Source organism: Calidris pugnax, unplaced genomic scaffold (assembly GCF_001431845.1).
Source record: "Calidris pugnax isolate Ruff unplaced genomic scaffold, ASM143184v1 scaffold9, whole genome shotgun sequence".
NCBI lineage: Eukaryota > Metazoa > Chordata > Aves > Charadriiformes > Scolopacidae > Calidris > Calidris pugnax.
In genome coordinates, this window is record NW_015090778.1 from 5,039,175 (window position 1) to 5,059,920 (window position 20,746).

The window sequence follows — 20,746 nt, forward strand, 5'->3', positions numbered from 1 at the left end:
TCCCACTGGTTCTTTGTAGAATATTTATCATCTTAGAAGCCAAAGAAAAATCCCATGTATACTCAAATTTGTTATCGTTGTGAGTTCAACATAGGGAAAGAGTTTTACACTATTCCAGTGACTGAATATTGACTAAATGGAGACTTCACATACAGCTCCCAGGACCCAGATTCTGAAAGGGGATAGGAGAGAAGTCTGTAACTGTCATTATCTCTGCCACAGACACTATTGTCAGAGTTGTCAGTTCCTTCCTCGGTGTTTATCTCCCTACAGATAAATCCTCTCTGATGAATTGAGCTTTTGCTGTCATGCAGTGAACTTCCTTGGAGTCATCTGGCAGCCATATAGAGCATATTATATTAATAAGTGTATTCAAAGAGTACTGTGTTCATACTCCTAAGTCTGATGAGCAACCAGAAACATTCACCACTGCCCCTGTTGGAAAATGGTTTTGTTGCCCTGTAGTACCTGCAGCTTAGAGAATGCAGAAATAACAAGGAAAGGCTTTTTCAGAGACTCTGACCATTCCTCATGGAATACATTTTTCTAAATACCCAGCTGGTGATTTCTACATTGAGCTTCAGTGCACATTTCTGCTAACTTCGCCTGGTTTTTGTCTTCTCCACATAGGAAGAAGGTGTTAGATTTCTACCAGCGAGCCTGCCTCTCAGGATACTGTTCTGCCTTTGCGTACAAGCCAATGCATTGTGCCTTGTCCTCCCAGCTCAATGGCAAGTGTATAGAACTGGTGCAGGTCCCTGGGCAGAGCGCTATCTTCACGTGCTGTGACCTCCCTGGGACAACCCCCATCAAACAGAGCAGTCGGAGGAATAGCTGGAGCTCAGATGGTATGTGTCTTCTCTGCTCTCTGTGATAAGGTCTGCTGCTGGGTCAAGTGCTTTCTGATCAGCCTAGAGCTCTAAGAACATCGTTCTTCAGAGTAGCAGATGGAAATTGAGAACTAAGGGTTTCTGAAGTAGATGCATTTCCAGAGGAAGTAACGATGTAGCAGCTGGTAGGTATGTTTCTAGTTAAGCTGCTGAAGCTTGGAGAGAAATTCTTCTACTTATGGGAAGTCTGTTTCTTAAAGCAGACAACTGAGAGTCAAGACTAATGGGTATTTCAATGTTTGGTTTGCGATTTGTCTAATTTTGTGGAAATCAGATAGATTGGGTATGGTAGCATGTGACTGTTCTCCCTTGATGATTTTGTTGCTGTGCTGAAGTAACTGATTCCCACTAGAAGAATTGTACATCTCCAGAACAGCAATAGAAACTGAGAAATAAGCACATGCCATTACGTAGCAAGCACATACCATTACATAGCCCCTGGAGGCTCTTCTGGAAAACTAGTCTTAATCTCTTTCTGCCTTGGTCACCCATGCTGTAAAATATCAATAGTGGGGTTTCCAAGAGCTGGGAGGCAGCTGTGACTGAGTGTTTTCGAAACACTTCTCAGTCCCACCTGTGGCAAACTTTGCAACTGTGTGAAGTGTTTTCTGTTCCTCATGCTGCATCCAGCTCCCATTCACCCCAGGCTGATCTGGTGATGGTGAAGGAACCCTGTCAAAGAGCCTTTCCAGGCTCTTTGGGAGTGTCTGCAACGTCCCTCGAGGGGAACATGATCCAGTTCCTTTGCATCAGCCCATCATACTCTGATGCCACTCTGCCTCAGCTAGACTCGCCATGTTGTTTAAGCACAGTATGATGTGTTTAAAATGCACATGTGAACATTACGTGGCATACATCCTTTACCTTTCTGCCCCGGTTCCTTGTGACTGATCCCCGTCTTCTATTTTGTCTTTTTCCTTTCCACGCTCGCTGTTTCACACTTGTGTTCTTGATCGCATACGCGGGGATGTCCTGAAACCGCTTCTGTGATTGGGTATGCTGGGACAAATGGATGTCTCTTCACCTTTCCTCCTGTATATGTGTGTGTATATCTGCATGTTTCTGTGTGCCTGGGTGCTGTGTCCTTGGATATTTTATCTTGGTGGCCTCTCCCACCATGTGTATTTTGTCTGATGCACATGCGGCCCCTCGTGTCTAAATGTGACTGCGTGTTATTTGCATGCCTGAAGAAGGGATTGGGGAAGTGATGGAGAAGGAAGACTGTATCCAGGCTCTGAGCGGACAGATCTTCATGGGAATGGTCTCATCTCAGTATCAGGCCCGTCTTGACATTGTCCGCCTCATTGATGGATTGGTCAATGCCTGCATTCGCTTTGTCTACTTCTCCCTGGAAGATGAGCTCAAAAGCAAGGTAAGCTGTCTTTGCTGAACCCCCTGAACTTGCATGTCCCCTGGTTGTCTGACCGGAGAGTTTAGCTCCAGTGCAATCTAAGGTTAATCTCATTCAGCCAGCTCATGGGTCCAGAAGGTACCTACACTCCAATATGGCACTGGTCTGCAATGCTCTGGCCTCGACAGCTACACTAAACTCTTTTGTCTGTTCACCTGCAGGTGTTTGCTGAGAAGATGGGTCTTGAGACCGGCTGGAACTGCCACATATCTTTAACTCCTAATGGTGATGTGCCTGGCTCTGAGATCCCTCCCTCTAGCCCCAGCCACGCTGGCTCCCTGCACGATGACCTACATCAGGGTGAGAGAACTGCACCTAAGCCACTTTGAATGCCACACCTTTCCTTGATGGTTCTTTTAAACCCCTTCTTAGGTTCCTGTGTCCTCAGCAGATACCTGATCCTTCAGAGCTTTGAGCACAAAACTGGATGGGCCTGAGGTGTGTGTGTGTGTGAGCGAGAGAGCCTTATGTTTATAGCCTTTCTACCCAGTCAGTACCACAGTTTTTGGAAACAAACATCCTTCTGTGCACCAGCTGCCATGATTTTACAATTGCTCGTTAGTGCTTTTGGCTCATGCTGGGACCCTGCTCAAGCCACTGAGGGTCTTTTGACTATGCAAGGCTTTACTCTTTTTTCTTTCTTCAAGTGGGATCTCTTTACTTTCTTCTTCCCCTAGAAGAAGAAAGTGAGCAGAACAGATAAACTATTGTGTCTCCAAAGAGCACATATCTACCTCTGAGCGGATTAGTCATCTAAAAATACTGCATTTTAGATGACTGAGTGGGATCTAAGTGTTGCTAACCTAGAAAATCAGGCCTCACATTTCCTGGCTTCTGCAGCGCCACATGAATATGCCATGTGGGTGGCAGAGGCAGGTTTGTGCTTATTGTTTTTGCTGCTTCTCTCTGCTCCAGTTTCTCGAGATGATGTAGAGGGGCTTCTGCTGATGGAAGAGGAAGGGCATTCGGATCTCATCAGCTTTCAGCCAACAGACAGTGACATCCCCAGCTTCCTGGAGGACTGTAACAGGGTGAGGCTGCCTTTCTCCACACACCTTGTGCTGTTGCAATGGTCAGCAGTATCACCTCATTACCAGAGGGAATTCCTCTTCAAAGCAGATTGACTGGTTTGTATTGGAAATCCTGATTTCCCCCATAGTATTTAGAGCCTGGGAAGTTTGGGATTCTCTCAGCTCACTGTTGCTGAACAGGTCTTTTCTTTGGAGTTTAGGAATGGAGGTGACCACACATGGGATAGCCTTGAGAGCCACATTTCAGTCCATCTGGGTCCCTTTCTCATGTGCTGGGCAGGGAGTGGGAACATCCCCACATTCCACCCAGACAGAAGAAACTTTGTCTTTCTTCCAGCTGTGAGCCATAGCTGGTGCTGCCCAGTAGTCAGTGTGGGACAAGCCTCATAAAGAACATGGATATGCTCAGCAGAGGTTACAGGAATATCAAGTGTGGGACAAGCTCTTCCTGCCTCATAAAGAACACAGATATGCTCAGCAGAGGTTACAGGAATATCAAGAGATAGATGCAGATTAAAAAAATGAAAATAAAAATCTGTAAGACTTTGTTTTAGAAAGCAAGAATGCTTCCCTTGCAATGAAAATAAAAATCTATAAGACCTTGTTTTAGAAAGCAAGAATGCTTCCCTTGCTGCAATTGAAATAGATCCAGTTGCAATAGAGACAGCACAAAGTCTCTGACCAGATTCTCCACACAGGTAAAAAGTCCTTAGAAATCCTTGAGCAGAGGTTTATCACACTGATCTTACAAACCTTGAGGGCAAGCACAGACAGCTTGCTGTGTCAGTGTAGAACCTTAGCAGAAGACTTTTACCAGTGGCTTGGGAAGCCAGCTTCTGTCTGCAGGGACATCAGTTTGTATCTGATCTTGAAGTTGCATAATTCAGGGAATCATAATTCTCAGTTCTGCAGTTCCCTCTGAAACACACTGCCCTGCTTAGTCTCTTCTTTCTCTTTTTCAGGCCAAACTCCCACGGGGGATCCACCAGGTGAGACCTCACCTGCAGAACATAGACAACGTGCCTTTGCTGGTGCCCCTCTTCACAGACTGCACCCCGGAGAGTAAGTGGCACAGAGCCCGGGTCTGTCCCGCTGCTGCCCACAAACACCTTCCCCATCCATCTTCTCTGGCTTATCCGGGTGTGGGCAGGGGTGAAAGGACAGGGACACAGCACAGAAATCTAGAAGGGCATCTTGATATTAATGACCCTCTGTTGCTACCTGTGGGAAGCCAGGTGTTAACTCCACTTTAATGCAGCTGTTCCCTAGCTACAGAATTGGGCTAAGAACCACTCCTTCCAATTTGCATTTGTAAGAGACACAAAAGCAAACATCCAAAATGCTACTGCCTTTTATTAAATAAGCATTATCAGTGCGCTAGAAGACTTTGATCTCTGCTCACAACCCTCACTGCCTTATATAACTCAGAAATCACTTCCCAGAAGAATTTTCCTCTGGCAGTTGCTGTTAACACCTTCTGCTGCTTTGCAGAGTTTTTGATTGCAGAGACTAGAAAGGACAAAATTCCTTTATCTCTCCAAGAGATACTGTTTTATCTAAGAAAGGGGCTGAGAGCTCAGCTGGCTAATACCTGCCCAGTCTGCAGTGAAAGTGCTAAGCATCATTATGATTTGTCATTTTAGGTACCTCTGGGCACAGTTTACAGAGTGTCAGCGAGACCCAGTTACAGCTCAATGTGCCTAAACAGTAAATTTCCTCTCTTTTTTGCATAAGTGGTAGTTCCCCACTTCATCTAACCCCTTGCTGTGCTGCAGATCTGGGCGCACCAGTAATTTAGATAATTTGTTTACACAGGAATCTGCAGAGGGTGGGTTTGTAGTTTTATTTTTTTTGCCTGGAGCGTTCTAGAAAATTCATATACACTTAGAGCACTATGCACAGAGCTACAGAAGAAAAATGGGATCAAACAGCAGCTTTGATTTAGAGGCCCTGGGAGGGTGTTGATAAAAAGATTGATGAAGGCTAGAGGTAGTGGTGGGAGCGCAGGAACAGGGGCTGGCTCTGAGTATGGCTAAACGTGGCACTGCTTTTGGAGCAGTTTGTTATATTGCCTTTGTTCATTTAGGCTTGGAACAGTCCTGCTGTGCTGCTGAGCAGAATTTAAAATTGTGTATTTATGTTATGTATGTATTTCTGCTGTTTTCTAACAAGACCATTTGATGCTGAAGCCATCTGTATTGTACACCCAGGCTGTACCTACAGCTCTGCTCTGAAAGATGTGCTAGAGATGCAAATCTCTGGGTTGCAGTTCTGTGAATCACAGCTTGGTTCCTGCAGGAGGCAGGTATACAGGGCACTTGGACCACAATTAATTAGCTATCTAATTGCGTACTTTGACTTTCAATCTCACTATACATGGCTGATGATATCAGTTGGGGTAATTTTAAAAGAGCTGACTGCTTGTTACCCAGACACAAAAGGGTGTGTGAAACACTGCATCTTTCTCTGCATAATGAGATAATGCACTGTGTTTCTCCTTCTGTCCCTTTGCAGCCATGTGTGAGATGATCAAGATCATGCAGGAGTACGGGGAGGTGACTTGCTGCCTGGGAAGCTCTGCCAACCTGCGGAACAGCTGCCTCTTCCTGCAAAGTGATATCAGGTGGGGCAGGATCCAGCCTCCTCCAGCTGCCTTTGCCTTGAGCCCAGCCATGGGTCACACCAGATCTGTGGTTGTGCAGGGGGATGCTCACAATTGCTCTATTATTAGCCATGTTTGTCTCCATAAGGGCAATTTGGGTGGCATTGGATGGAATGACTACCTAGATCCCTTGACACACAGAGATATTTCTCTCTATCTTTGAAAGTAAGATGTTACTGTTGTTTGCTCAACAGATGCATTGAAGATGCTTCTCATTGGGTGAGAGTGGAAAGGCCCCTCTGGATCAGCCAATTTGTTGATCTTGAGCCAAAAACCCAAATATGTTCATTATTTCTCTGGAATAACTGAAAGTCTAGGGAGATTGATCCTAAATTCCTGTTGCAGCTCAGGACTTCTCTACCAGCAAGGCAGATGTTGGTCTCATGGCACAGCATGGCTTTACAAACTGGACTGCAGTGAAATAGTAGTTTCTCCTCTGGGATGAGGACTTTCACTAATGCTCCTGTGTTGCCCTTGCAGTATAGCCCTGGACCCTCTCTACCCATCTCGCTGCTCCTGGGAGACTTTTGGCTATGCCACCAGCACCACCATGACTCAATCCTCTGATGAGCTCACCCCGCTGCAGCTCTCAGGGCAGCTCAACAGCCTGCCCTGCTCCATGTCCTTCCGCCAAGAAGAAAGTACCAGCATCATCAGGCTTATAGAGCAGGTGAGCCAGGCTTGTCCCCCTCCAGTACGCAGCCCCCCATCTGCAGCTCCTGAAGAGCAAAGCCAAGAGCTCAAGTGATCATTCTGGTTGAGTTGCCTGCAGTAGCTGCCAGCATTAGCCTTTCCCACATCTCCTGTCCTTTGTTCAGGAAGCGCAACAGAGATACTCTTCCTGCCTGGCCCTACCAGTCCAAGGTGTAGGGGATGGTTTGGGAATGGTGCCTTGTGGCAACAGAACAAGAATATTATTGTTCAACTGGATAAAGTACAAACCTGCAGATGGACAAACATGCAGACATCCCTAGCCAGGCAACAGCGCAGTGCTAGGGAGAAGTGTTAACCCCAGAAAAGCCAGGAGGTTTGAACAACCTTTTCCCTTGGCTAAATTGTGTCCTTCCTTCACAACCTCTACCTCTAGGCTGGAGACTTTCCCATTTTGCTTACAATGTGTCACTTGTTACAATGTCACTTCCCCTGCAGGCCACATGTCCTGCCCCTGCCTGCCAATAATTGCTCTTGGCTGGTAACTGCTCCCATCACAGCGAGGGCTCTGAGGGCTTGTGCTTCCTTCCAGGCCAGGCATGCAACCTATGGGATCCGCAAGTGTTTCCTCTTCCTGCTGCAGTGCCAGCTGACCTTGGTTGTCATTCAGGTGAGTCCTGGTCTGGCTGGGGACAGCATTTAGCTCAGGGGACAGGAGTGCTAGGGGACGGATGTGGGTGGCTGCAGTGGGGAAGCCTTGTGAGAGAGCAAGGTGGCCTTCAGTCAAGTTTACACAGCATGTTTGGGGAAGTTACCAATAGAAATTCTATGATCTCAAACTGTATTTCCCATTCTCCCTGACCCTCCTACAGAAGTTTCTTTTAACCCCCTTCTTCCTTTGAGAAGAGCATCCCCTGCAGCACCTGCCCCAGCAGCCTGGAGGGACTGTGCAGCAGCAGCCTAGTCACCAGCTCATCCCAGTGTTTTGGGGGAGGACAGGGGCATCTTGGGTAACAAGACTGTCCTAGCACTGCTTACACTCTTTACTCTGGATTGTTCCCATCCAGTTCCTCTCCTGCCTGGTGCAGCTGCCCCCCATCCTCAGTACCACAGACATCGTGTGGCTCTCCTGTTTCTGCTACCCATTGCTCAGGTGAGTCTCTCAGGCAGGGTGGAACTTCCTGCCTCACACACAGACCAGTCCCCCAGCCTCACTGCATCCATGTTAAAGGAAAGCTGACAGCACCCACAGCATGCTAAGAAGGCTGCAAGTATTATTCCAAGCACCTGCTTTGACAAGGTGCTTGCAAACACAGGTAGGAGCATGGGTGGGTTTTTCCCCATCAGACATTTGAAGGTCACCTCTCTCCCTGTCTGCACCTGCCACAAATTACACCTTTTACAGCACATGCTAAGGCAGTGGCCAGATAGGTGCCAATGCTCCAAGCAGTCTGAGGAGGTTATTTGGGTTCAAATGTTAGACACAGATAAAAGAGCAATAGTTCTGGTGCCTGATCTTGTTACTGAGAGACTCACTTACCTTTCTCCAGCATCTCGCTCCTGGGCAAGCCTCCCCACAGCTCCATCATGACCATGGCAACAGGAAAAAACTTGACTTCCATTCCTAAGAAGGTAGGTAGCCCATCAGATTAAAATTGTTCACACATTTTTCTCTTCTACTTTGTCCCAGCATTGATGCATAGCTGGGGCCCTGGGTCTTCCCAGCTCCCTTGGTGGGTTGATCCATGGCATGAGCCATGCTATCCAAAAGCCTGGCGTGAACAAGAAGGGTATCCCTTAGTGGCAGCATCCACAGTGCAACATCTGTACTACAGCTTGTCTTTTGCAGCCACTGATTCCCTGATGGTTCATGCAGGGGAGGTTGGGCCAGTGACATGCCCATGTCATCCCCCTGCCTCTCCCTTTATTCACAGACCCAGCACTACTTCCTCTTCTGCTTCCTGCTGAAATTCAGCCTGACCATCTGCTCCTGCCTCATCTGCTTCGGGTTCACACTGCATGAGTCCTGCAAAGAGCTGAATGCTAGCAGCCTCAGCCTCAATGTCTGCTCCTCCATCATGCTGCACAGGTGAGGAACAGAGCCTGGCACACACACCCCTCGCCCCACGGGGACTATTGCTCTTGTGCCTCCCAGGTAGAACTGAGTCTCCTCCAACAAGTTTCAGGATCTTGCATGATCCAGCTGTAATGGCTGTACAGAGGGCTGGGTGCTCTCCCTGTAACCTTGACAACGGCATCTTTGCTCACTGTTGCTTCCTGATACTAGGACAGCCTGACTCCAAGCTCACACTTAGTTCTCTCAGCTGTCAGAGGAGGGCATGGCCCCGGTGGGAACAGGTCAGACAATAAGTCTCCACTATTGACTTCTTTCCTGTGTCCTCTCCTTTACTAGCAATGCTGATGGTGCTCCTGACTGGTTTGGGACATTTTCCAATGCTCTTCTTGTAGCCCAGAAACTCACAGCTGGCCTGATTGTTTTACACACAGGTAAGTCCCTGTCCCGGACCCCACCATTTCCCACTCTGGGGGGAAAACATGCATCTTTTGTCTCTTTCTTTTCCCACTATGCCAGAACATAAACTCCCTGGTAGAAGCAGACACTGCAGTGGCCTCTTAGTGCAGGCATAAAGCCCCTTTAGTAACTAAACATTGCCCTAACAGATAAAAGACATCAGTTTCAGAGCTGATTCTCCTTCCTACCAGCCTGTTGAAGTGCTGGTTCCTTCCCAGCCTCACCAGAAGAGCAGCATCTCTCCTTACCTTCTTGCAAATCAGCTAGCAGCATCCTGCAGCTCTCCAAAAATATTCCTGCTGCCATTTTGTGAAGCACCCCATCTCCTCCACCCAAACAGCACTGGTGCAGCTGTGATTACCCTGGAGCTGGAAGCCTTTTTAAGCCTTCTGGAGGGGTGGGGAGCCAGGTCTGGCTGACTCTCACCACCTGCACACGGTTTCCTGGCAGAGTAGGTCCAGCTGCTCTCTGACAACCTTAAAGGGTCTCTGCTCCCTTTCCACTCTGTGGTGCTGTGCCTTGGTGCCAGGCAGAGCATTGCATGGTGAGATGTGCAGGGTGTCCAGGCCAACAGAAACGCTTCCTGATCTGAGAGGAATCCCCCTGTCCTGCTTGTTTGGGGACTTGGAATTGCTGTGGGGAGTCTGGTCTGAAAGGACCTTGAATGAAAAGCTGGTTTCAGGGAGATAAAGCCCATGTCCCTTTGGAGTAACAGCTGTTGGTGTATATTGTAAAGTGTTGTATCTGTGTGTGACACTAAATAACCCCCCTGTCCATCTGTCCCCGTAGTGTTCATATCCATCACCCACGTCCATCGCACCAAGCCGTTGTGGAAGAAGAGCCCCCTCTCCAACCGGTGGTGGACGCTCACTGTGGCTGTTGTGTGAGTATCCCCAGGCCCTGATGAGCATTTCAAAGTGCTGGAGGAAGGAGGGCTCTAGACCTGCTCCAGCACCAGTTTGCCAGTGCTGAGGAAAAGCGACAGTCGAGGGCAATTGTTTTCCACTGCTGAACTGGTGAAGGGTCTCTGTTGTGGACTCAGGAGTGTTAGATCTGGGCCTGGACCCTGATCTGCAGATCCTGGGGAGCTTGTTAGCTCTGATGAGATTTTCTGTGTCTCTTTGTGTCTTAGATTGCTGGGGCAAGTGGCACAGACTGTGCTGGACCTGAAACTCTGGGAAAACCTCAATTCTTCACTGACCTTTAAGCACGTTTCCATCTCCCCGGTCTCATGGCTCCTGGGTTTTCTTTCCTTGGTCCTTGTGGTTATCATCAACGAGATCGTCAAGCTGCATGAAATCAGGTATGGGGGTAGCAGAGAAGATGGGGAGAAAGGGCTGAAGCCGTGCTCCAGCCTGGCCTTGAGCTGCAGAAAAACGATGCACAGGGAACAGGGTGGGGAATGAAAAGGAAAAGATGGACAGTCGAGGGCGATTGTTCTCCGCTGCTGAACTGGTGAAGGGTCTCTGTTGTGGACTCAGGAGTGTTAGATCTGGGCCTGGACCCTGATCTGCAGATCCTGGGGAGCTTGTTAGCTCTGATGAGATTTTCTGTGTCTCTTTGTGTCTTAGATTGCTGGGGCAAGTGGCACAGACTGTGCTGGACCTGAAACTCTGGGAAAACCTCAATTCTTCACTGACCTTTAAGCACGTTTCCATCTCCCCGGTCTCATGGCTCCTGGGTTTTCTTTCCTTGGTCCTTGTGGTTATCATCAACGAGATCGTCAAGCTGCATGAAATCAGGTATGGGGGTAGCAGAGAAGATGGGGAGAAAGGGCTGAAGCCGTGCTCCAGCCTGGCCTTGAGCTGCAGAAAAACGATGCACAGGGAACAGGGTGGGGAATGAAAAGGAAAAGATGATTCCATTGTGTAAATCACCTGGCTGTTATGTGCAAGCTCGTGTTCCACCTCTCAGGGAGGAAGTGCAGGGAAGGAAAGAGGGTCAGGGAAGGGCAGTGGCAGTGATTGGGAGCAGGAAGGGAGACCAAAATTTCCTTATCTCAAACCAATGAGAGGGAGAGAGCCAAGGTCTATGAAATACCAGTATGGAATGGGAGAGGGCCGTTCTCTCCATCTCGTCCCAGGAGGACAGAGAGGCATTGAATCACAGCAGAGGAAATACGTCTTCACACAGGGCCTGGACTGTGGGACTCATTTTCACGGGAAGCGGCTGAAGCCAAGAATTTGTAGCAGGCAAAGTGACTGGCTGTTCTTAGCACAGGGAGCAGCCGGAGCTGGGAGTTAACACTAATGAGCATTGACTCAGGAAAGGGGCTGGTGGGGATTACAGGGAACCCCGATGGAGACGAGTCGCTGTTGCTGTTCCTGGGAAGGATTTCTGGACCTTTCTCTGCTGTGTCTGGTGACTCTGGAAATAGGACTTGGCTTGGTGGGGTAGAACTGAGACCATGGGTTATCTCTGGATTCGATTCCCCTCCCAAGGTACCACAAGCCCAGGGTCTTCTTTGCTTCTTGGGGCTCTGCAGCTCAGGAAGTGCAGTGGGGCAGCCGTGCTTGCCTTTTGCATTTCCACATGCTGACTCTCTTCTTTCTTCTGCCTTCTCCAGGGTCCGGGTCCGTTACCAAAAGAGGCAGAAGTTGCAGTTTGAAACAAAGCTGGGGATGAATTCGCCGTTTTAAACCCTCCCAGCTCGAGTTCCCTGGAGCCAGGGCCACGCAGCTGCATCCTGCACTGGGAGGGTGGCTGCACCGAAGGCTCGGGGAGTTTTCCCTCACACATGGAAACCAGACAGCCTCCTTGCAAGATTACACTGGCACCTTCCAGGGGTCCCCAGGCAGGGCACTGCTGTCAGGTTCCCCCAGCAGGTATGCAGCCCCTCCCCAGCCTGCTAGGGGACTCTCAAGGGAGTCTGCAAGCTCTGGTGGCTGTTCAGGCTGCTCTTCCTTTATTTATTTATTACTAGAGGTTTTTGTTAGTATCATGGTGACGCTGAAATGAAGTGACTCCTTCCCTCTGTGTGAGCAGATGGGTTTCCTGGGCCTGGCAGGAGAATCTGGGGCCAGCAGGGGGGACATAGGGCCTGCTGAAGCAAGAGATTGCTATTGAATCCCATTTTGTTTTTCCATCTCTGCGTGCTCTCCTGCCTGATGTGTGTGTGCCTGCCTGTTCGTGCCCTCACCCACCTCCCTGTGTCCTGGCAGGGAGGAGGGGGGAAGGAGCCATCTCTCCTGCAGCTCGGGGTGCCAGGGGGCACTGGAGCTCCCATTCCCAAGGGGACACTGTGAGGGGTCCCTGGCAGGGTGCTGGGCAGGCCCCCATGATGTCCAGGCCGTGCCAGCCCTGCCCTCTAGCGTTGTTGCCGTGGCCATATGCCGGCTGCTGAGTGCTTCAAGAGAAGGGGGATGAGACAGGGGTTTAAGAAAAGCTGCCTGCATTTGACCCTGGGGATCTGGTGCAGGGGAGGCAGGAGGGCAGCTCTGCCTGCAGGGACTCAGCACGGCTTAGCTTCCTCCAGCCCTCTTGAACCACCTCTTATCTGCTTTAGCAACCCCCAGTGAGGTTTAGCACTGTTCTCATTTCTGTGATTCAAATTGCCATTCTGCTTCAGTAAAATGCCTGCTTGAGAGGGCTGTAGCTAGAGATAGAACCCGAGATCTGCCTATCTGATGGGAGGGGGACATCTTTCCAGGCAGGATACCTGCATCTTGCGGTTGTGACTAACAAGGAGCTGGTGGATGGTTCCTTTCCCAAGGCTGGGATTGTGCTGCATCCAGTACTTGCTCTCCAAAGCACAGGGAAACCCCCTCACCATGTCTTTCTGTGGCAGTGTTTGGAAGTCTCTCCCCTCTACGCTGCTGCCCTCACATCTGTTCCCTGATTTTCTGGAAGTCTTTTCTTCATTTGACTTCACTGACTGGGGGAAACCTTCCTCTGAGGGCTGCTGCAAACCATGATTTGCCCCAATGTGTCCCACCTGCTCTTGAGCTCTCAACAGTCCTTGGCTGTACTGGAAACACTGGTGCCCTTGTGGGCTGACAGTTGAGGGCAAAGAAGCACACAGTCTTGGCTACCGGAATATTTGCAGCTCATGGAGATGTTGACTCCCTTCCTAGTTCTCAAAACGGGCTAAAGCTGGTAAATCCTGGCCCTATATTTCCTCTTGATATTAACACTACAATGTACAGCTGTTATGTCCCCTTTGGTACCCAAGACTAACAAAGTCCTTCCCTGGCAGGCAGGGAGCAGGCGGGGAACCCCAAGCTCTGTCCTGCTGCTCCACCGTGTCTTCCTTCCATTTCAGCGTAACCAGAGAGCACGCACACTTCTGCGTGTCTCTAAGCAATACCCTTCTCCCTGCTGTGGGTCTGGTAGGAGAGCAAAGTGGGGGTACAGGCAGCCTCTGAGTGCTGGGGACAGGCGGAGGATGCTGGAGGGGGGGCAGCTGGGGGTGTTCAGAGGATGCTGTTGCTACAGCTGGAGAGCGGATGTTTGGATTCCACGCTGCTGGGGGGTTTGCATGGGACAAGGAGCTGCCTGGGCTGCTCTCCTGCAGTGCAGCAGCACCAGCCCGTCCTTGTGCAGGGGCTGGACTCTGCTTTCACTCCTCCCAGGCCCCCAGAGCTGCCTGACTCGGGCAGGACAAGCTGCACCTTTTCCAGTCTTGCTTAAATCACTGAAGGTGAGCTCCAGATCTCTTACCCGCCTGGCACCTGAGAAATCAGCTTTTCTTTCTGCTGCCAGAGGCAGGTGGGGGACAGTCTCCTTTGGAGCCAAGCTGGAGGCAGAGGCTGCTCCCTGCTATCCCTGCTTCCCCCCCAGACCCGAGCTCTCACTCTGTGCCACTCAACTCCTCTAGGTGATAAAAGGCAGCAGATACTGGGGCTTCCCACTGGCCACACCATCCTCTCGAGGAGGCACCTCCAAGATTTTCTCCTGTGGGTGATCACAAATGTTTATTTTCCTGCACCCTCCCTCCCCTGGCTAGACTGGGAGGGAACCGAGGCGTATGAATGCAGCCTTTGGGATGGTCTGGCCAATGTCACCCTTCCCTGGGCCACCGAGGTATCCGAGGGTCCGGGTGCACGGCTTCAGAAAGAAATTTCCTACATCGAGATGTTTTTAAATGGTGTATATTTTATATTAAATTTTTTTGGGATGTATGTAAAAAATATTTGATTTGTATTAAAACTTGTAAATTGTATAAAGAAAAAAAAGAAACCAACCCAGACCCACACGCATCCAGTGTATGAACGGCAATAAATGATTGTCTTGGATAACACACACACAGAGTGGGAGGGATTTCGCACCCGGCAAAGTGAGGAAGTAAAAATGTGTCTGGCTGCTCGTGTCACAGCGTCCCAGTTACCCGGCTCACCTGTTGTAGGGACACAGCCTGGATGCTCCTGGGACCTGGTCCTGGCACTTTTTCCCACTTTCCTCTCAGCTTTGGGCAAATCTGTCCAGCTCCGGGTGCCTCTTCCTGTAGAACAACGGTGTGATTACCCCGTGGTGCCCTGGATCCCGGGCACTGCTTGGGTGGTGGGTGGTAGCACCCTCAGGATTGAAGGTCAGGGCTGAGCTGGAACAGGCACTGCGAGCGCTGGAGAAGAGCAGCCTGCAGAGACAAGGAGGCCTGGGCTTCTTGTTCTCAGAAAAGCAGGACCTGATGTCACTGTGGCCACACTCTGGTCACCAAAAAGGATAGAGGAGTGCTGGGCCTGGCACACAGGGGTAGCCGTGGCTTCAGAGGTGCCCAGAGCTGGGCACTGGGAGGTCCCCGGTGCTCTCACCACGTTACTCCCATGGTGGTAGGACTCAAAGTGAACATTAACCTCCCTGGAGGCGACAGCAGGACTCTTACCAGGGGAGATTATCTGAGGAAACCCAGATCCTCAGCACTCTGGGGCAGGGTAAAGCTGATCCTCGATGAACTTCAAACAGAGCCGGAGACGAGCTCGTGCGGTTTGACACGAAGGAGACAACCAGGCAAAACTATCAAAAGGGTCAAATATGCCCCACCGTTTAATAGAATTTAGTCTTAATGGATGTTAGTGGAAAACAAAACACATGATTAACACAAACAGAGCAGATGGTTTAAAATCTGTTGTCAGTCTGGTGATTACACGGGCTATTTTTTCCCCTCACTGTCTTGCTGCACGGAGCAGGTGCAGCCGGGGTCAGTTAGTCCCAGTTGCAGTGTACATAACTTACACGCCATACAGTAGCTTCAAAATAGAGATCTAGAGCTTAAAAAATAGGCATTCTTCTGCAAAATCAAATGTTTAATTCCCTTATTGACAACGAGAGCAGCGTGGTGCTGCCCTCAGGTGGCTCAGACAGCGACAGCTCCACCCCAGTGTCCTCTTATCCCTGACCCTAGAGTACAAGGCTTGCAGTTCTGGTTAGTAAATATATATAATAAATCACATTTAAAATATATACATTGGCCTTTTTTAAAAAAACAAAACAAAACATTTACAGTTTATCAACATCGGAAAAAAATAACCGGGCTTCTCCCAGGTTGACTCGTGAGAATAAAAATCAGTTTTAAAAGGTTTCTGCAAACCTTTTGATAAAGTGCCACTGGTTGTAGCTATTTAAAAACAATCGGGTCCACGACGTAGCACTTGCCTGTCAGACACGGTCATTTAAATACACTCAATGTGATGTATAAATCAGAGCAACCAACTGAGCCAGGAGAGAAGTTGCCTCAAACTGACCTCAAGTCCCAGCCAACAATATATATCTTTTTTTTTTTTTTTTTTCTTTTTTCCCCAGGGCTTTTTTGTCTTCACTTTTCAGCTCAGAAGCCAGGCAGGCACCTCCTGCCCGCCCGGCACAACTCCTGAGCAGAGACCCCCCTGGGGAACGTCCAAGTGGGCTCCGCTCGCGGGGGCTGCTCCCCTTCCCGTCCTCTGGGACCAGGGGCTGCACACAGTCCCATTCAGCTGCAATCTCCCCAAAAAATTGGGAAGCAACTGCCTTTTCAGCCACCTCCTCTCCCTTCCCAGCTTGTTTTCCGCGTTGGTGATTTTTTTTAAAAAAGGCGGGGGGGGTATGTGGAATTATTTTTCTTTTCCTTTTGTTTGGAATTTTTGTAGCAAATGGCACTTCAGCCCAATCTTAGGTTCCCTTCTGGTGCTCTGATGCTTTCATGTGCTTGGCATGCCGAGCGCAAGCCAAGTTCGGGGCTCTTGGACATATTTAGACATGCACTACTAAACAGATCCCGCTCGAGAAATCTGTCTTCCAGCCACGCAGCCGCTCCGACCGCCCGGGTGCGAGGAGCCACGGCTGCCGTTCCCCCGCTGCAGCCGCGGGGCTGTCCCCGCAGCCGGTCCCTGTGCCCAGGAGCTGCTGATGAGCCCAACACAACCCAGAGCGTGTGGGGTCACGGCTCCCGCTGGGATTTAACGCTGCGAGGAATCCTCTCCCGGCTCCCAAAGGCTGCTACTGTCTGTTCAACCACGCTCACGGCCCGGTTTGTGCCAGCGGCTCCCCCGCAGGGAGGGGGAGTGGGAAAAGGGACTGTTTTCTCCCCCAAAAAGGGATAGGGAGGGAGAAAAAAAATTTTAAAAAGCACTAACTGTGTTACTACTTCACCCTGGAAGCAGCGGGGGGGATGGCTTGCCGAGGCATGGTGTCGGCAGAGGGCAGCCTCCCGTTCAGCAGCACGATCCAGCCAGACTGGCACAAACGCACAGGCCTTCGGCGCTGCCATCACCATCCTCCTCGCTGTGGGGAAGGGGCTGGGAGCTCTCCGTGTCCGGCAGGGCGGTGGTGGAGCATCCGCCGCTTCGCAGGCTGTGCCAGCCCCGTCTCCAGGGGTCTGTGCGTCCCACCGGAGGGATTTCGATCCGCTCGGATTACACGCTGCCGGACGCTGACGCGTTTGGAAAAGCGACAAATAAAGCAGAAAGGGTCCTTCTCGCCCCGCAAGCTGCCAAATTGCGACAAGCCCTGTCTTCTTTTAGCTGCTGTCGGGCCTTGCCGGGGCTGGGATCTGCTCAGTAAATAGCCGGCTCGGTGGCGGCTGCCCGGGGAGGTCTCTCCTTTGACACATTGTTGGCAGGGGATAAATAATAAGAGGCAGGACTCAGCAATGCAGCGGGGAAAGAGAAAGGTCCCTTGTGGAGGCTCCTCAGCTCTGTGCAAGGGAGCGAGGGCTTCTCCTTGGCCTCCAGGACCGTGTGTGCGGCCCCTCTGGGCTCTCCTCCTGCTGCCAGTCTGGTGGGAAATGCCTGACCCCTTCGGAAACCGGCCGGCGGCCGCGCTGGCACGTGTGACACGGAGCCAGGGGCGAGCAAGGAGGGGCAAAGTGCTGGAGAGACCCGGAGGCACCGCTCGGTGCCGGATCCGCTCTCCCCCCCTCCATCACCAGGGACACTGGTGGAGGCAGCCGGAGGTGGGGAGGGGAAGGAGGGAGCAAGCCTCAGTCCAGCATCGCGTCCAGCTGGTCGGCCAGGTCGTCGAACATGTTGCTGATGTCTTCCAGGATGTTCTTGGCTGAGTGCACGGCCCCCGGGTGGCTGGGGAGGAAAGGGAGAGAGTCAGAACACCACTCAAAGGCCTCAGGTGCCCATGGGGTAGGGTTGGCCAAGCTGGACCTGACTATCTTGGTGGCAGTCGGAGCTCAGCACGTGGCTGGGCTTGAGGATGTGTGACCTGGTGTAGCATAAGTGTGTGCCCACACACAGCCCTTTGCCTGTCCTTGTGGGGGGCTTCCCCGTTCCGCCTTGAGGGGCCCAGCCCCAGTGTTTCCCTCACCCCCCGTGCTGCCTCACCTCTCCGCCTCCTCCACTGTGATCTTCTTCTCGGCTGCCTGCAGCGTGGCGGCCAGGCTGGAGTTGGTCTTCTCCAGCCGCTGCTGAGTCAGGGTGGTCCCTGGGGTGGCTGCTGAAGGCTTTGCTGACACCTTGCTGCCCACCTCTAGTGCCAGCGAGCCGGGACCGGCCAGGGACCCGATCACATCTGGCACAGCCTCGGTGGCCGCCCAGGGAGCCACGGTGTGACGGGAAGGCTGCAGGACCTGCTGGTAGATGGTCTTGGGCCCGGAGAAGACCAACTTGGTGGATGCCACGGAGGTGTGCTTGGCAGGGACATCTGCAAAGGAAGGGGATTCATGGTATGTGGTGGCACATGTCCTCCTCACCTCCTGTGCCAACCCAGGAGGGAGCTTCAGGCCCCACCACTGCCTCAGAGACACCCCCATAAACCCACGTACCTGGAGCGGGCGTCCTCACCACGGCGGTTCCCAGCAGCTCCGTGGGGCTGGGGGCTTTGGTGGGGCTCGGTGCCTTCTTGATCCCCTTCTCCAGCGACAAGATGCTTTTCTCTATCTCAGCAATCCTGAACTCCACGCTGTCGTCGTCAAAGGCATCCCCGGCCAGCCCAGCCCGTGGCGTCGGTGCCGGCCCCGCGATGCTCACTGCCTGGGCCTGGGCGTACTGGGGTGCAGGGCTGGGCCCCCCCTCAGCCTGCCCCGCCATGCTGAACGCCTTCAGCACCGCCTGCAGCGGCTCCCGCTCCCTGAAGCGGGGCCGGCGCTTCACCGTGTCCGACTCGGTGAGGTTGAACTCCAGCACCGGCGGCTCCTTGGGGGCAGTGGGTGCCACCGGCTCCTTCCCAGCAGAGCAGGGGGGCTCCGCCGGCTGGGAACTGGGCTCTGTGTCCGGGGCGGCCGCATCGGCCTTGGGGTGCCCAGTGGGCTTTGGCCGCTGTTTGATGGTCAAGTTGCCTTCTTCTGCAAAGGGAATGCACTCGCTGGAGCTGTTCTGGGAGGATGAGGAGGAGACCCCCGGCTTGGCCTCCTCCTCCGTGTCTGAGCAGGCGTCCTCCCGCCCACCCTGCGCATCCACCTCTGTCATGGGAGCGCTGGGCTCGCTGAATGTCCGTCTCCGTGGCTTGCTGCTCTCAAAGGGGTCCCTGCCGGCATCGGATGGTGTGGCGCTGCTGGTGTCACCGCCATTGTAGGACTCATTGTCCACATCTGCCCTGGAGAGATTGTCCTGAGCCACGTGCAGTGGTTTTGGGGCCAGGAGGGGCTTGGGTGGACTCACCCCCGGTGTCCCCTCCAGCGCAGCCGCCAGGCTCTTCACTGTCCTGCCATGGCCGGCGTCACTGGGGCTGGCACCCCCGTCGGCCACGTCCTGGGGTGCTGCGGGCTGCCGCTCGGGGTCGGGGGGCTGCTCGCCATCTGCCTCAGCCGTGAGGGCACTGGAGACGGAGCTGAGGCGCTTGGGAGGCGGCGGCGGAGGGCCCTTGCGCTTGGCCCGGATGGCGAAGGACTGGCTGCGGGTCACCTTGGCATCCGTCTGCAGACAGGCCCGTGGCATCTGGCTGCGGCCCGGCCGCCGCGTCAGGGTGGCGTAGGAGCCCAAGGTGCTGGTGGGTGCCCCTTCCTCTTCCTCGTGCTCCCCATCCGACAGCGCGTAGCGGTTCAGGCTGTGCGAACGCTTCTTGTACTTGAAGCCTTCGCCCCCGTTGTGCTGCTCCCCGGCCTGCCAGGCGCCCGGGGCCACCCCCGCCGTGGGTGACATGGCAGGGGGCTCTGCGGGGCCGCACTGGCTGTGCAGGTAGGAGAAGGCCTTTTGGGCCGATGACTGCAGGCTGCTCTTCTGCCCGGAGGAGATGGAGGGGTAGGGGTGTGCCAGGGTCTTGGGCTGCTCCGCTCCCAGGAGGGAAGGGACCGTCGGGGATTTCAAGGAGACGTGCGGGTACATGAAGACATATGGGGCCGTCCCTTTGCTGGGGGTCTGTGGGGGAGTACAGGGGGTGACCGCAGGTGTCCCAGCACTTTTCTGAGCTGCTGGCCGGGTGTATTGATCCGTGCCTTCAGGCAGGTTCCTCTCCTTGAGAGGGCTGCCCCCGCCGCCGTTGGCATAGCCGTTCAGCCCCTCGGGGGAGACGAGCTTCCCGTAGGGCTCGGGACTGGGCCGTCCCGGCAGGTTGGCCGGGCTCTCCTTGCTGCGGGGCGGCGCGCAGGACTGCCCGCTGCTGCTGCTGCTCTCCCCGCTGCCCAGGCTCTCCTGCGAGGGGCTGGAGAGGTGCCGGGACAGCACATTGTCCTGTGAGTGCCCCGAGCCCCGGGATCGCACCCCGATGCTCTCCTGGCTCCGGGACATTCCCTGACTGCTCTTGATGCCGAGCGTCTCGTGGCAGCTGTTGGACATGGCCGTCTGGAGCTCGTAGCTGAGCTCACTGTCCTGGAAGGTTGTCATTTTGGGGGTGTGTGGGGACTGGCACTCCCCGTTCTCCAGTGACTCGATGGTGACAATGTCCAGGGCACCAGGGACTTTGCGTCTTGCCAGAGTTGCTTCTGCTTGGTTGAGGCTTTTGCGGAGGTCTCTGAGCTTCTTGACGGCCAACATGATCTTCTTCTGGTGGCCTGCAGGAAGGTTACAACAGGAAAGGGGCGTTAGGCCAGCTCTGGCCCCAAGGCCTTTGTTTCCTGGCCAAGAAGAGTCATGGTCACGTCACCAGCCAGGGCAAAGGCCTCCAGGTTATCCAAACCCTGCCTATGGGAGGGGACAAACTACGGCCAGCATCCACCTGGCTCAGCCCGGTTCCAGCCTGCCAAGGGGAGTCCTTAGGGACAGCCACGAACTG

At 52.8% G+C, this 20,746-nt stretch overlaps 2 protein-coding genes across 2 annotated transcripts in view; one reads left to right on the forward strand and one right to left on the reverse strand.

The window, feature by feature from the left end:
- Positions 1-14,417, forward strand: part of TMEM94 (transmembrane protein 94) — a 40,717-nt gene extending 26,300 nt beyond the window's left edge. The window contains exons 17-31 of the mRNA XM_014951119.1: positions 631-848; positions 2,081-2,262; positions 2,463-2,601; positions 3,217-3,332; positions 4,295-4,394; positions 5,847-5,955; positions 6,475-6,664; positions 7,238-7,315; positions 7,713-7,798; positions 8,196-8,277; positions 8,580-8,734; positions 9,059-9,153; positions 9,968-10,061; positions 10,311-10,481; positions 11,745-14,417. Of these exons, the coding sequence (XP_014806605.1) occupies positions 631-848; positions 2,081-2,262; positions 2,463-2,601; positions 3,217-3,332; positions 4,295-4,394; positions 5,847-5,955; positions 6,475-6,664; positions 7,238-7,315; positions 7,713-7,798; positions 8,196-8,277; positions 8,580-8,734; positions 9,059-9,153; positions 9,968-10,061; positions 10,311-10,481; positions 11,745-11,817 (1,888 nt within the window). The 3' untranslated portion in view covers positions 11,818-14,417. The remainder of the gene's footprint in view (positions 1-630; positions 849-2,080; positions 2,263-2,462; positions 2,602-3,216; positions 3,333-4,294; positions 4,395-5,846; positions 5,956-6,474; positions 6,665-7,237; positions 7,316-7,712; positions 7,799-8,195; positions 8,278-8,579; positions 8,735-9,058; positions 9,154-9,967; positions 10,062-10,310; positions 10,482-11,744) is intronic.
- Positions 14,418-15,131: 714 nt separating this feature from the next.
- The window catches only part of CASKIN2 (CASK interacting protein 2), a 35,794-nt gene continuing 30,179 nt past the window's right edge, over positions 15,132-20,746 (reverse strand). The window contains exons 19-21 of the mRNA XM_014950019.1: positions 18,291-20,525; positions 17,923-18,241; positions 15,132-17,667 (exon numbers count right to left, since the gene is read on the reverse strand). Coding sequence (XP_014805505.1) covers positions 17,571-17,667; positions 17,923-18,241; positions 18,291-20,525 — 2,651 coding nt within the window. The 3' untranslated portion in view covers positions 15,132-17,570. The remainder of the gene's footprint in view (positions 17,668-17,922; positions 18,242-18,290; positions 20,526-20,746) is intronic.